This window comes from Ptiloglossa arizonensis, chromosome 1 (genome assembly GCF_051014685.1).
Source record: "Ptiloglossa arizonensis isolate GNS036 chromosome 1, iyPtiAriz1_principal, whole genome shotgun sequence".
NCBI classification, from domain to species: domain Eukaryota; kingdom Metazoa; phylum Arthropoda; class Insecta; order Hymenoptera; family Colletidae; genus Ptiloglossa; species Ptiloglossa arizonensis.
The window spans coordinates 33,702,386-33,715,411 of NC_135048.1; the positions used below are offsets into that span (position 1 = coordinate 33,702,386).

General features: G+C 36.4%; 3 protein-coding genes across 3 annotated transcripts; 1 reads left to right on the forward strand and 2 right to left on the reverse strand.

Moving 5' to 3' along the window:
* The first annotated feature begins 85 nt into the window (after window positions 1-85).
* On the forward strand, window positions 86-2,746 carry LOC143148726 (DNA mismatch repair protein MutL). Its single transcript, XM_076315359.1, has 6 exons — window positions 86-450; window positions 538-798; window positions 875-1,036; window positions 1,133-2,246; window positions 2,319-2,419; window positions 2,494-2,746. Exons 1-6 carry the CDS (start codon window positions 388-390, stop codon window positions 2,638-2,640), a joined length of 1,848 nt encoding a protein of 615 aa, XP_076171474.1. The 5' UTR covers window positions 86-387; the 3' UTR covers window positions 2,641-2,746.
* Window positions 2,747-3,153: 407 nt separating this feature from the next.
* LOC143148710 (uncharacterized) lies at window positions 3,154-8,724 on the reverse strand. Its single transcript, XM_076315318.1, has 6 exons — window positions 8,547-8,724; window positions 6,829-6,972; window positions 6,177-6,320; window positions 4,892-5,744; window positions 4,158-4,587; window positions 3,154-4,051 (listed from the first exon to the last, which is right to left on the reverse strand). Exons 1-6 carry the CDS (start codon window positions 8,596-8,598, stop codon window positions 3,818-3,820), a joined length of 1,857 nt encoding a protein of 618 aa, XP_076171433.1. The 5' UTR covers window positions 8,599-8,724; the 3' UTR covers window positions 3,154-3,817.
* Window positions 8,725-9,545: 821 nt separating this feature from the next.
* On the reverse strand, window positions 9,546-12,928 carry LOC143152938 (uncharacterized). Its single transcript, XM_076323628.1, has 8 exons — window positions 12,775-12,928; window positions 12,517-12,645; window positions 12,382-12,453; window positions 12,220-12,297; window positions 11,950-12,132; window positions 10,466-11,876; window positions 9,959-10,373; window positions 9,546-9,880 (listed from the first exon to the last, which is right to left on the reverse strand). Exons 1-8 carry the CDS (start codon window positions 12,824-12,826, stop codon window positions 9,647-9,649), a joined length of 2,574 nt encoding a protein of 857 aa, XP_076179743.1. The 5' UTR covers window positions 12,827-12,928; the 3' UTR covers window positions 9,546-9,646.
* Between the last annotated feature and the right edge of the window lie 98 nt (window positions 12,929-13,026).

The window sequence follows — 13,026 nt, forward strand, 5'->3', positions numbered from 1 at the left end:
ATTATGCGAGGTTCGCGCAGCGACATGTGAAAATTCTTTAGTAGTTGCAATAAAATAAAAAAATTTTTATAAATACGTCGTATAAGGGGGTCATTTTATTCGATATCCTTTTCGAGACAGTCTGTATTCTTCTTTACAATCTTCGTGAAAAATTGTTTCGATTATTGCGTGTTCCCTAACAAAAGTAACGTACATGTATCATTAACCAATAATCGATAGTTCCAAATTGATTCTTCGTAGACGACGATTATCGATTGGCTCGTTTGAACGATTTTGAATGCGATTGGACGCATACTTGCGACTAATGACTGAATTGAATCCAACTGAACGTTTCAAAGAAGGATCGACATTCCAAACTGTTTTTTATTTATTATTGGTAAAATTAAAATGGAAACATCAATAACTGCAATATCGAACGTTACGAGTTTACCGGAATGTGTGTTGGAATTGGTGAATAAACAATTTTCAAAATAAAGACGCAACCGTTTACCTTATATATTGCGATTGAAATCATTTTTTCAAATTTTAATCTGTTAGGTGTTGAATTCTTTAAATGCAAACGCTGTATCAATTGCAATACGAATACACGCAGAACGGCGTATAATTCAAGTAATAGACAATGGTATAGGAATACCTAAAGAAGAATTAAAAACTACTGCGGAATATAAACTACAAAGAATTTATAATATACAAGACATTTGTAATTCAAGGGGTCAAACGCTTGGTAACATTCGCAGATTATCCGATGCTATGCTAATTACATCTAGATATTGTAGATCGTCTAAAACATATATAAAGGTACAAAGAGTATTGTAATCAATTTTCAAATGTAAATGTTATCACACGAGAACTGATAATCCTTTTGTATTTTCAGATTTTCAAAGCATACAATGCTTCAAACATTGTTAGAGTTCAAAAAAGACCATCGCAAGGTACAACCGTAAGCATTTATGGATTTCATGAATTATCATTAGACAAGTGGAATGTGTCTTTAATGTATTTTTTAATTGCAAACATTGCCATAATTAATCCTCAGGTAAATGAGAATTCATAGATATATTCTGTATAGAAATATTACTATCAAAATACATAAGACAAATTTTCTTATTAGATTTCTCCTTCGTATTTGTAGATTTCATTTTCTATCAGAGACAATCAACAAAAAAAAATTATCATGGCAATCACCAAGTTTCATAAGCCGATAGAAATTTTTAAACTGTTATATAATACAGAAATATCGATTGATAATTTATGGCACATTGAAAGTACGAAAGAATCTGACATCAAATTCTCTGCATACATTGGATCGGGTAATGTTATATTAAATGATAGACAGTATATATTTCTAAACAATAGACCTGTTCACTGCCCTCTAATTTTACAAATGGTCTTGGCTACTTTCATTGCTGCATTGCACAATTGTATCAGAACACAGTATTGGCAGATACCAAAGAAAGAGACAATTTTTATTTTATTATTTATTACGTGCAAAGAATATTTTTTCACGATAGAAAACGGAAAGAAAACTTTAATTTTACCTAAAATTCAAGATTTATTGCAGAGTGTAAGAAATGAAATACTAAATACCTTTGCTAAAAATAATACGATGTGTCTTTCCAAGAGTGCTTTAAGTCATATTAAGGGACAAAAGAATTTGATTTACAGTTGCGAAAATAATTTCAATAACGCTAAATTGTTTGAAAATACATTGATTCATCGAGAATTACGTGCGTCCAAAAGGGCCTGTGTACTGCATACATTCTGTCATATTATCAAAAAAAGAACTACTACGTTAAAAATTTCACCGATTTTCGAAAATACAGCCAATAAACAGAAGGCATCTATTAACTGTTTCGATCGGATGAAACTTAACAGCATTAATACACAAGTAGAATGCAAAAGCAACGAAACACAATGTAAAATGAGTCTGAATCAATTAAAAATAAACGAAACAACTGACGCTGTTCAATTGCTTACACCTGCTTCACAAAATAACACTATAAGCAAAGAAACTGTAACATTGACTCTTTCTGAGTGGTCTAATTGGACCTATCCTGATAATGGATCGTACAGCTTAAAGAAAATAAATAAACTTCACAGCAACTCTCAAAAATTTTATAAACATTTCAACTTCTTGCCAGAGAAATTACATAAACTTTTACGCGGAAATACCAAGTTAACGAAAACCGATATTTTGAATGAATCGCGTAGAAGTATATCAGCCAAATTAAAAATAGGATTGCCAAGTATGTAATGATAAATACATTTTTTTCGTTCGATTACTCAGTTATATCGATACATTAAATTTCTTTCGGTAGCAGATACGTTGTACCATCAAGAAATGAATGTTCGACTGTGCAAAGTTGTTCAACGGTTCCGTGAATTCAAATTAAAAAAGGATCTCCTGAAATTCGTAACAGTAATTAAATCACAAAGGCATTTCGTATATTAATAAATTTTCCTGTATTATAACAATAATACTTGCTTCTCCAGATATTAGGTCAGATGAACAACGAATTGATAGTAGGATTAATAATCCAAAACCATGTTAAAGTGCTTTTATTGATGGATCAACATGCTATTCACGAGCGAATACGATATGAAAATTTAATCGACAGTAATTATTTGCAACAAGTTTAACATTAAAATAATCTTTGATGAATATTCGTGGACAATATACATAGAATTAATTTTTAGAATACAAGGCAGAAATAAAAAATCAGTTATTTTCCGTTAAATTGGAAGATCCTATAATTATACAATTACCTATAGATACATGTAATTTACTACTATCAAATACAATGCAATTAAAGAAATTTGGAATTAACTTAAGCATCATAAATAATAACACTGTGACAGTGTACACTGTGCCAGAATGTTTAAAAAGAAACAAATATCGATACAACGAGATAAAGCTAAAGCTCAATGTGCAGAATCTTTTGAATGAAATATTAGAAAATTTTACAAACAATGAATATTGTCAGGTCAATGATCTCCCACTTACTATTCACAATGCAATTGCAATGGAAGCTTGTCATGGTATGTTCTTCTCTATTGGGATATTTGTAATTTACTAAATAATTTAACGAATTATATACACAATGTGTAAAATATAAATATTCAAAGTATATATTTCTCAGTAACAAATACTAATACAATTACAATCTCATTTATTTATACGTAACAATACATTCACTATCGTCTAATACAAAGTGTATTTTAGGGGCTATAAAATTTGGAGACCCACTGACACTGCAACAATGTAAGTGGCTCTTGAAATTATTGAAGAAGACAAAAATCCCTACTCGGTGCGCTCATGGTCGGCCCTCTATGATACCTATACTAGAACTCACAGAATTAGAAAGACGACGCGAAAAAACCAGTCCGGTATGTAATAGTATTAACGTAGTATTTTTTATGTAAAACACATTTAAAACTCTTCACAGTTCATGTTCCATATATTGTACTAAATTCGAAACAAACAGTTATGTACAAATTCTGCTGTTTAAAAAGATTTAGATCGTGTATCTTTGGAGTCCATGCGTTTTCATCGGACTTATGCAATCCTCTGTTGCAACGGATTGTATAAGTTGTTATTACATTCATAGCATTAGTCATCAGCTTTGAATAACTCACTTTAAATTCGTTACGTAGTGGAACAATGAAATATTACAGTATTCAAGTTAGACATACGTAGTAAACATCTAATTCCCTATACTATTCTACACGAGTATTGATTACATGTTTATACTTAATTAATTTATAAGATCGCAATCTCCATTGTAAAGTCATTACTTGTTTGCTATAATCGATTAAGTTAGATGTCAGGATAAGCCGAAATCAAAATGTCCTTTCCAAAATAGTTGATCCTGCTCACAATGATCATAAACTCTGCTCCTCCGAGTGAAACTGGACAGACGTTGTTAGGACGAGTGAAGAAGCACATTGTGTACAGAGCAAACTCCAATTCGGGTGATACACCGACAAAAACAGTGGTGACTGGTTGCACTATGTCGTTCAGCGACGAGCGCACTTTAAGGACCGCTCCTTTCTGCAATACGAGACGCAAGGAATATTAGTAACAATTTTAGAAAACATGCCGCCTTTGGACACCGAGCGCGACTGAAAGAAAATATCGAACATTGTGCGTGACTCACATTCCCCAACTTGACTTCCTTGATGTATCCAAGATAATTGAGCTTGCTGTCAGCTTCCTGCTTAGCATAGTAAATCCAATCGTGCAGGCCAATTATGTCCGAATCGAACTTCTCAGCCAAGAATACCGTCTCAAAACCAGAACTCGACGCGTCACCATCGATTCGTTTGAATTGTGAGAACCATATGCGTTTCATGCTATCCTTGAACTCGTATTCGTCGTCCGGGATGTATCCTTTATTGACTAAGAATCTCATAGTGGTTCTCATTATGTCAGTATCGAGAATCTTATCAATGAGATCCGATTCTTCTCGGCGTTCATCGGAGGTGACGGTCTCTTTCGTTTTTACATCCAGCTCGTAGTTATCGTGCAAAGCTAAGACAGCTTTTACCGTTGGAATCTCGTAAGCTTCGGCTTTCACGTCCAACAACCTGAAGCGAGAACAATTACAGGCATTGTACAAATTATCATCAACGCGAGAACCACTAGTCGTTAAAGCAAGCTTGAGCAGGCAATCGATATTTTTCATTAAAAGATTAGGTGCTTACACCTAGGGTGTAGATATTCTCTACTACTCCGAATTTACCAAAAGTGCAAGCACTCTACGTACCACAAATACCCGTAAAGTTTGTAACGTGGGTACCGTTAAGATAAGGAACTCTCAATGATGGTCGTACCATCGCTCAAACCATACTCGAGAAAACGCAAAAACCTTCGAAACGGTTCGATACTCACGGTGCAGGAGCGTCGTCGGTGACGCTATCGTCTGTCTTCTGTCCTTGCAAGTTCATCGTTATATGTTTAAAAGCGTTATTATCGTTCTCCTTTTCGTACAGACTCTCCGTTAGCTTTTTAATGTCATCGTTAGAGGTGACGAATCCAAGTGGATTGGGATTGTTCTCCTGAGAGTTCGGGTTATTAGCTGGGGCACTGTTGGTGCCAGCGTTGTTTTGCGTAGCCTGCGGTGTCTCAGCCGCTGGTTGAGCTGCAGGAGCAGGAGCTGAACCGGCAGCAGGAGCTGGTGCAGCAGCAGGAGCTGGTGCAGCAGCAGGTGCTCCCGCGGCAGCTGAATCGGCAACAGGGGCGGTACCATTGTTGTAGTAGTTGTTGTACGTAATCTGAGTATGAGGCACGCCCTCGTTACTACTACTGCCGCTGCTCGAACCCCTAGTGCCATAAATGCCTCCCGGAATCAATCTGTTCACCGCTGCGTTCACGCCAGCGCTAACACCGGCAAAAACGAACGCTTCCTTCGCAAGCTGTCCGATTCCTGGCTTCGATGCCTGCTGTAGAAGAATCGTTTGCTGAGGCGCCTGTCCAAAGGATGGTTGTCCGAACGATGGTTGCCCATAAGATGGTTGCCCATAAGATGGTTGTCCGTAAGATGGCTGTCCATAGCTAGGATTGTATCCACCGTAGGATGGATGTCCTCCTACCGAAGGATTATAACCTTGACCCGGTGAAGGGTTGTAACCATGTCCCACCGATGGGTTGTAGCCTTGGCCAACCGAAGGATTGTATGCATGGCCCGGTTGAGAATTGGTATTTGGCATGTAAGGGTTGCTGGCTGGTTGACGAGGATATCCACCTGAAAATCATTGTTCGTTAAAGGATGTTCGGAACAAGTATTCTCTCTACAGGACAAGGCACTTGAAACGAGCCACCTGAATAACTTCTCCTCTTCTAGAAGCGGAAAAGTATGCTCCGAGCAGAAGTTTGGTTTTTATGGGGCCGTTGCGCGGTGTCATTGTTTTTTTTTTTTTTAATACTTCGAGGAATACTTCGATGTCACCAACTTGGTTTTTTTTTTTTTTTAATCGAACTGATATTTAATACTTTATTTATCTTCTAGTAGAGACTTTTAAGGCAATTGCAACTCCGTGTACAGTTCAAGGACGTTCATCGAAGGTCAGTTCCGAGATATAATATTTCACTCGGTACTGGTAACGCAAATGCTGCGAGCGGTGACCTAGAGCAGCGGTATATTCCCCGAAATGGGATTCGAAGCATGATTCGTTACCTGAAGGATTATACCCAGACTGTACATTCGTCGCGCTGGCCTTGGCAGTCTGCTCGTTCACAGGGGCGGACGGTTTCGCCGCGGTGTTGGTTCCAGTAGGCTTTTTGTCCGGCACAGTCCATCCTGCTTTCTGATTTGATCCTCCTTCGAGAAGAATTACAAGTTGATCGAAATAACGGCACACCGGAACACCGATTATTCAATTAACCGGGAAGACCATCTAGCTTAGATACGAATACGTACTAGCTAAATTACTAATACGTACACGGTACTTCCGATAACGTAGTTGTCGGTTTAAGCATCGACTAATTCGAACAAAATTCAATACATGGACAAACGACAAATCAATATCAGCGTACGCAATACTCGCTGCGAGTGAACGGAACGAAATCACGAATACACGACCTTTATTTCGTTACTTAAATCAGATTTATCGTTAATTAAAAAATATTAATCGAAAAGAAATGTTATTTTAATTTTGTTATGCTCCCAAAACATTGGGTTGCACTCGGGACTTTCTCAATGCTTGGTTCGTCAATGTTTCTATAATATACAATTGTAAAGGTAGACAAAGCCGATCGAAAGATCAAAAAGAAAAAAACAGGACGAGAAAAAATGATTCAAATACGAATACGTGGAAAAGTATAATTACCTTGATTTGTGCCCTGGTTGGTGTGAGACATATGGGAGGTACTTGGACGCGGTGTTCTCGAGCGAGATCCAGCACCCCACCAACCACCAGAACTTCCGGAACTCCCGATTCTCCGTTTACTCGATTTTCCATTGCCGATATCGACTATTCAAAAGAATCTTATCGTAATTTTTCGTTGCTCGAACAATCGTGAGCAAATTGTACGCGAAAAAAAATCTTTTTTCATGCGCCGCGAATAAAATTACCCAGCTACAAAATCAACAAACTGTAAAACGAATGGTATCACCGAGTAGAATCTTCGCCACGATTACGTATTCGCACGGTTATCACGGGAAACACAATGGATCGATCAAAATCCATGGTAGCCACGCGTGGAAGTTACCGTTCGTCGAATAGCGATGCAATCGAACTTAGATATTTCCTGGTAGAGAACGCAAACGATCGCGTGTCTCACGGATCGTGATCTTCCACCCACGGGTGATCGAGTGTCGGCTTATCACTCTTCTACCGATTGTCCCGCGTGATTACTAACAATTTGTCAATTCGTTAAATAATATAATGATACGCCGTTAACGTGTCGACCCGGTTATTATTTGTATCAAACGCACTCGAACGCTCAACGAATTGTAGTAATTGACACTCTAGCGTCTTTACAATTCGCGAAATGAAAAATGTGCATAGTAGGGTTATGCGATGGCGCAGTAGATCCTGAATCGTACGCTTCGCTAACTCGCGGAATATATTCATTTAAAATACACACAGTCTCAAATGAAGGAAATTAATTTTAAGAAATTTATTCGAGCCACCGTGTCTCTGCTGTTAATTAGAGAACAAAGGTTCTATTGTATTTGCTTATACCGTTCTACGATGTGTTTACTGTAGCTAGATGCATTGCTGCCGAACTGTATTAGTCACGAAAATACGTCATCGCGATAAATTTCGTCGAATTGAAACAGGATCGTCGTGCTACGACCACGAAACGAATTCCAGTTTTCGCAGAACAGCTTAGAATTCATTCATTCAATGTCAACCGCCACGACTTTCTAGAAGACCTCGCGGCATCTACGACGTGCACGCGCGTCCTTTTCCAATCCCATCAAATGCGAATAAGTGAATAATCATCAACGTATGTTGGTGTTCGAGTCGAGAGCAATTTACTCCGGAGATCTTGTTACAAATTGTTTCCTTGCAGCTTCGCGATACCTTTCGGGTTGAAAGTCAACTAACCGCGTTCGTAGATCAATTTGTACCTAACACCTGCTACCAAGTAATTGGAAGGTCATTCAACTTGAACGATCTCACCAGTTGAAAGTTTCAACGTTGCAGTTTTAAAAGTTCCAGAAATACTTAAATTTCCAACATGCTACCTTAGCTAACGATTGCATACGGTCCATCAATATTTTTTACAAGTTTAAAATTTGATCTGTTGTTTTGAATCGACCAGAAACGTAATTTACCAATTATTTCGTACAGTGTGAATAATTCGTAATCCCATAGGCGCACAAAAATCTCGACTTTAAAAAAGTTAAAGTTCGTAAGTCTCTCCTTCCAACACGCTTTTAAAAGAAAGGAAAGAATTGTACCGGAAAATCATATAAAACAAAAATGAACGAGTTCAAAGCACCGTTATTACACTGATCTGACGTAATTGAGTGCTTTACATCGAAGAATTTATTTTTCAAACCTTTTTGATGATTCATACAATTCAATACGCTTACCAAACACGAACAAGACGAGGATCGTGCAGATCAGGATCAGCCTGATGTTCATGCTCCCTTTTTGTGTCCTTCGATGATTGTCTCTTTGTAGTTAAAGTTTCGATCGACGGCGCGATAACGAATCTCCTGAAAGACCGATGCTAACTCTTGGACGGCTAACCAGTTACTGAAAGACTTCCCGTGAAACGACGTATACACTACTCACACTGAAACCAGTTCGGAATTGCAACGTGAATTACGCGTCATAGGCTTTCTCTTTGCATTGATCTTTGATGTGTTTGCCAAGTGGTAGGGATCTGATAGAATAATCTAGCAACGCACGAAATCTATGGAACGAACAAATTTGTGAAACAGCATGGACAATGACGCGTCCCTGACACGCAAGGACATTGCTTCTTACAAATATCTAGTAGATTCTCTTTTTGTAGTGTTTACTATATTATGTGAATCTCCTTCAAGTATCTCTTGCTTCTAATATTTTTAAAATTCATAATGAAAAATTTCCAGTAAATACGCATAAAACCAGTTTCCAAAAGATGATTATCATTAAGATTACAGCATTGTGTTTCTCGACATTCTCTATGAGAACATGTTTTCTTGTCTTATTTATAGAAAATGACATTACAATATTACCAATATTGTTGTAATTTATTGTTTTAAATCCAACTCAGTTAACTGTACAGATCTTTAATTACAAGGCATGTTATTCTAATTCTAGTTTCTATGTACTCTTATGTAAGAACTTTAATTTGTTTTAGAAAAAACTAAATTTTGGAGCTTTGAAGCTACACTGTGCCAAAAACATTTAAACACTATGTATTCTATGCATTCCACCTCCATTAATTAATTGGAAGATTCAATATATTAATTTATATGTACAGATCATTTCAGAGAAAAATATTACAATTTTGTTTCATCAAGATAAGTTGTTTTATATTGCTATTATACGATACAAATAAATAGGTCAATGTATGGTTTGGTAGAAAAATTGTTACTTCATAACATTTTTTAAAAATTTGTATTGCTATTAATAATAGTAATATTATATGCAGCAAATTTCATGTGCTGTATTAAATGTTTTTATACATTTTAATTCCATATTACAACAATGGAAGAGCATGGTCTATAATTTCATTTCCAAAATATGTAAACGAGTGGGTGTAAACGACAAACTTAGTACCACCGAATGAAACTGGACATACATTATTTGGTCTTGCAAAAAAGCATATAGTGTACAAAGACATCTCCAACTCAGGCATAGTACCCACAAATATTGTTGCATTTGATTTAACAATTCCATCCATTTGGAAATTTAATTTCAATAATGAGGCAGTCTAAAAAAAATTTACATACAGAACAATAAATATCGTTATTATTGCTATTTTTTAAATATTATTTGACAAATTACTTACATCTCCAAGATTTAATTTATCTACATAGCCCATGTAATCTATATTCTTTGCAGATTCCTGATTTTCAAAGTAAATCCAATCTTGCACACCGATAAAGTCTGTATCGTAATTTTCGGATGCAAATACACGTTCGAATCCGCACGAACTTCCGCTGAACATAGTAAACCAAATACGACGAAGAACATCTTTTCTCTCAAAGTCATCAGGATCGATGAATCCATAGTCGGCTAACCATTGCATCGTTGTTGCCATTACATTTGTGTTTAAGAATGTATCAATTAAAAGATTCTCTTGCTTACGTATTTCAATCGTACGATTTAACTTCTTGCGAAAATCGTGCTCATAATTATCATATAGAGCTCGTGTTACATAAATTGTAGGATAGTCCAGCAACTCTGGTTCTATGTCGAACAATCTGGAAAATAAAAGAGGAAGCAATTATTCAAATTGTTTAAAAATTATCAACTCTAATATCATTACAAATGATAACTGTGGCTCAATGCTTACGGTTTAGTAGCTTCATCAGTTACATTGAAAGATGTGACACGCTTCTGTAAATTCAATCTTATGTATTTTGATATATTAAGTGATTTTGTAAAAAGGTCTTCTGTTATTTTAAAAAGTTCATTATCAGAAATCTTGTAGAAAAATTTGTCTGATATATTTCCTTGATTACTCGATACATTGGATTGATCTCTAGGTGGAACAATATTTGTAGTTGTACCAGTTCCAGTAATAGCTTTACCACCTTCGTTAACATTTCCACTTACTGGACTATGCACTCCACTATTTGGAATACTTGTAGAGTATGCATTCCCATTTCCCAATGAAGACAAGGTATTTCCTGCTCCTACAACTGAAGTACCTGTTCCAGTTGGATAATTACCAGCAGGAACTGTTCCTTGTGTTCCAGTCGGATAATTACCAGCAGGAACTGTTCCTTGTGTTCCAGTCGGATAATTACCAGCAGGAACTGTTCCTTGTGTTCCAGTTGGATAATTACCAGCAGGAACTGTTCCTTGTGTTCCACTTGCATAATTACCAGCAGGAACAGTTCCTTGTGTTCCAGTTGGATTTGATGTACCATTCACTTCAGGTGCAGTATTAAAGTATTGATTATTGTAAGTAACATGCGTCGTAGTTGCTGGACTGCTCTCTGGCTTACTTTCAACATAATGGGTGTGAGGATTTATTAATCTATTCACTCCTGCATTAATTGTTGAAAATACAAGAGCTTCCTTGACCATTTGGCCGAATCCTCTGCCAGAATCTTGTTGTCCTGGAACCATTATAACAGTTTGACCAGGTACAAATGGTTGTGATGCAGGTTGAGCAAAAACTTGTGACTGTTGTGGATAATAAGTTTGTCCGGGTGCACCATGCATACTCCCAGGAGGATGTAAAGAGTAAGGATTTCCCATTGGCATTGCACTTGGCTGATAATTCGGAGTAAAGAAAGGAGTTGACGAAGAACCGCTTGATGACACATGATGAGGATAAGTAGTTTGACCTCCCATAGGTGGTTGACCAAACTGAGAGCTAATAGAAGTTGGATAATTCTGTGGATAAGGTGGTTGAGAACTTGACATAACTGGTCGATTAGCGCTTAGGTAGGGATTACTCCACGGAGAATTTGTTTGACTTGATACTGTTGATGGATTGACATTTCCATAAGGACTATTCCATGGAGTATGTGTTTGACTTGATACAGTTGAGTGATTCGAATTTCCATGATGATGATGATAATGATGATTCCATGGCTGACTTGGTGCATTTGGTGCACTTGGTGCATTTGGTGCACTTGGTGCACTTGGTGCATTTGGTGCACTTGGTCGGTTGGTACCTAAATAGGGATTACTCCATGGAGGATTTGTTTGACCTACAGTTGAATGATTCGGAGTGTAGGGTATGTTGCTACCTATAATATGAAAAATTATTTATAATACATACAAATGAATAAAATTACTATATATTACATTAAATATACACACCTTGATTTTGGTATGTTCCTGTAGGTTTTATAACATGTTCTGTTGGTGCAGATGAAGTTTGTTTACTTTCAGTAGCAAGTCCTGGCCTTTCTTTGGTATTTGGTAAATGACTTTGACTAATTGCTGTAGGTACAGCAGATGGATATGATGTCCCAAAGGAAGTTTCAGCAGGTTTTGTTTGAGCTTATCGTAGAGACATATATTGCACAGCTTATATTTTATGCTTAATATAATATATAGTATAGTCAAAACATGTAAAATATTACTTACATGGTCGTTTGGCTCCTCCACCTTCAGCATTTAAAAAATTGGTGTTAATATTTTTACTTTGCTGTGGTGTTATTGGTCCTAAGATTGCAAAAAATAATAGTACATTTAATGCAAATATTATCTTAATACATTTTGCAATATGTTTGATATATGTTTAATTACCCAATGAACTTTGACTTGGGTGTGAAACAGTATTTACTCTTGTTGAGGGACCTAACCCAGACCCGTGGTTTACTGAAAATGTTTGTCTATGTAATGTTTGTGCTGATATGTGATTAGGTACAGATGTATCAGTACCTGAAGATGATACAGAATTACTAGTTCTAGGATGTGACGAACTTCCACCATGTGGTTTGTGGGAATTGGAACCCCTTCCAAAAAAGCCACTCGGCCGACCTCCAAATCTCCGTTTTGCATTAATATCATCTATGTAAATAATATTTTCACATATTAATGTTCACTGTTATACACGAAGTTTTCATAATCTGTAAATACTTTAGTAAAAAAAAGCAGTCAAAGGTAAAACATTTAGGAAAATCAAACATTTATACTTACCAATAGTAAAAAATATAAAAAGAAGTAAAAGTAAAAACGTTTTAAATCTCATAATTTCTAAAAATATTTTAGCCACAGTACTGTAGCATTCAATGAACTGATGTAGAATATGCGAGTAACAGATTTGTATATTTTGCACTTAGGTTTATCAGACATTTTTCATAATAAACATATTACGTCTTACAATGCTATCTGTACCGCTTTCCTTGAAATTATAAGTGTAAGGGTCACTGTTGATGACCTCTGAGAGAT

What these genes read in the sequence shown, in the direction of transcription:
- LOC143148726 (XM_076315359.1), top strand. Translation starts at nt 388, where the DNA reads ATGGAAACATCAATAACTGCAATATCGAACGTTACGAGTTTACCGGAA. An exon ending in TTGCCATAATTAATCCTCAG is followed by an intron (nt 1,037 to 1,132) that starts GTAAATGAGAAT and finishes TCGTATTTGTAG; the next exon opens with ATTTCATTTTCTATCAGAGA. An exon ending in ATTAAAAATAGGATTGCCAA is followed by an intron (nt 2,247 to 2,318) that starts GTATGTAATGAT and finishes TTCTTTCGGTAG; the next exon opens with CAGATACGTTGTACCATCAA.
- LOC143148710 (XM_076315318.1), bottom strand. Translation starts at nt 8,598, where the DNA reads ATGAACATCAGGCTGATCCTGATCTGCACGATCCTCGTCTTGTTCGTG. An exon ending in CCTCGTCTTGTTCGTGTTTG is followed by an intron (nt 6,973 to 8,546) that starts GTAAGCGTATTG and finishes TCTTTTGAATAG; the next exon opens with TCGATATCGGCAATGGAAAA. An exon ending in AGGAAGTCAAGTTGGGGAAT is followed by an intron (nt 4,052 to 4,157) that starts GTGAGTCACGCA and finishes CTCGTATTGCAG; the next exon opens with AAAGGAGCGGTCCTTAAAGT.
- LOC143152938 (XM_076323628.1), bottom strand. Translation starts at nt 12,826, where the DNA reads ATGAGATTTAAAACGTTTTTACTTTTACTTCTTTTTATATTTTTTACT. An exon ending in CCCAAGTCAAAGTTCATTGG is followed by an intron (nt 12,298 to 12,381) that starts GTAATTAAACAT and finishes TTGCAATCTTAG; the next exon opens with GACCAATAACACCACAGCAA. An exon ending in ACTGATGAAGCTACTAAACC is followed by an intron (nt 10,374 to 10,465) that starts GTAAGCATTGAG and finishes TTTATTTTCCAG; the next exon opens with ATTGTTCGACATAGAACCAG.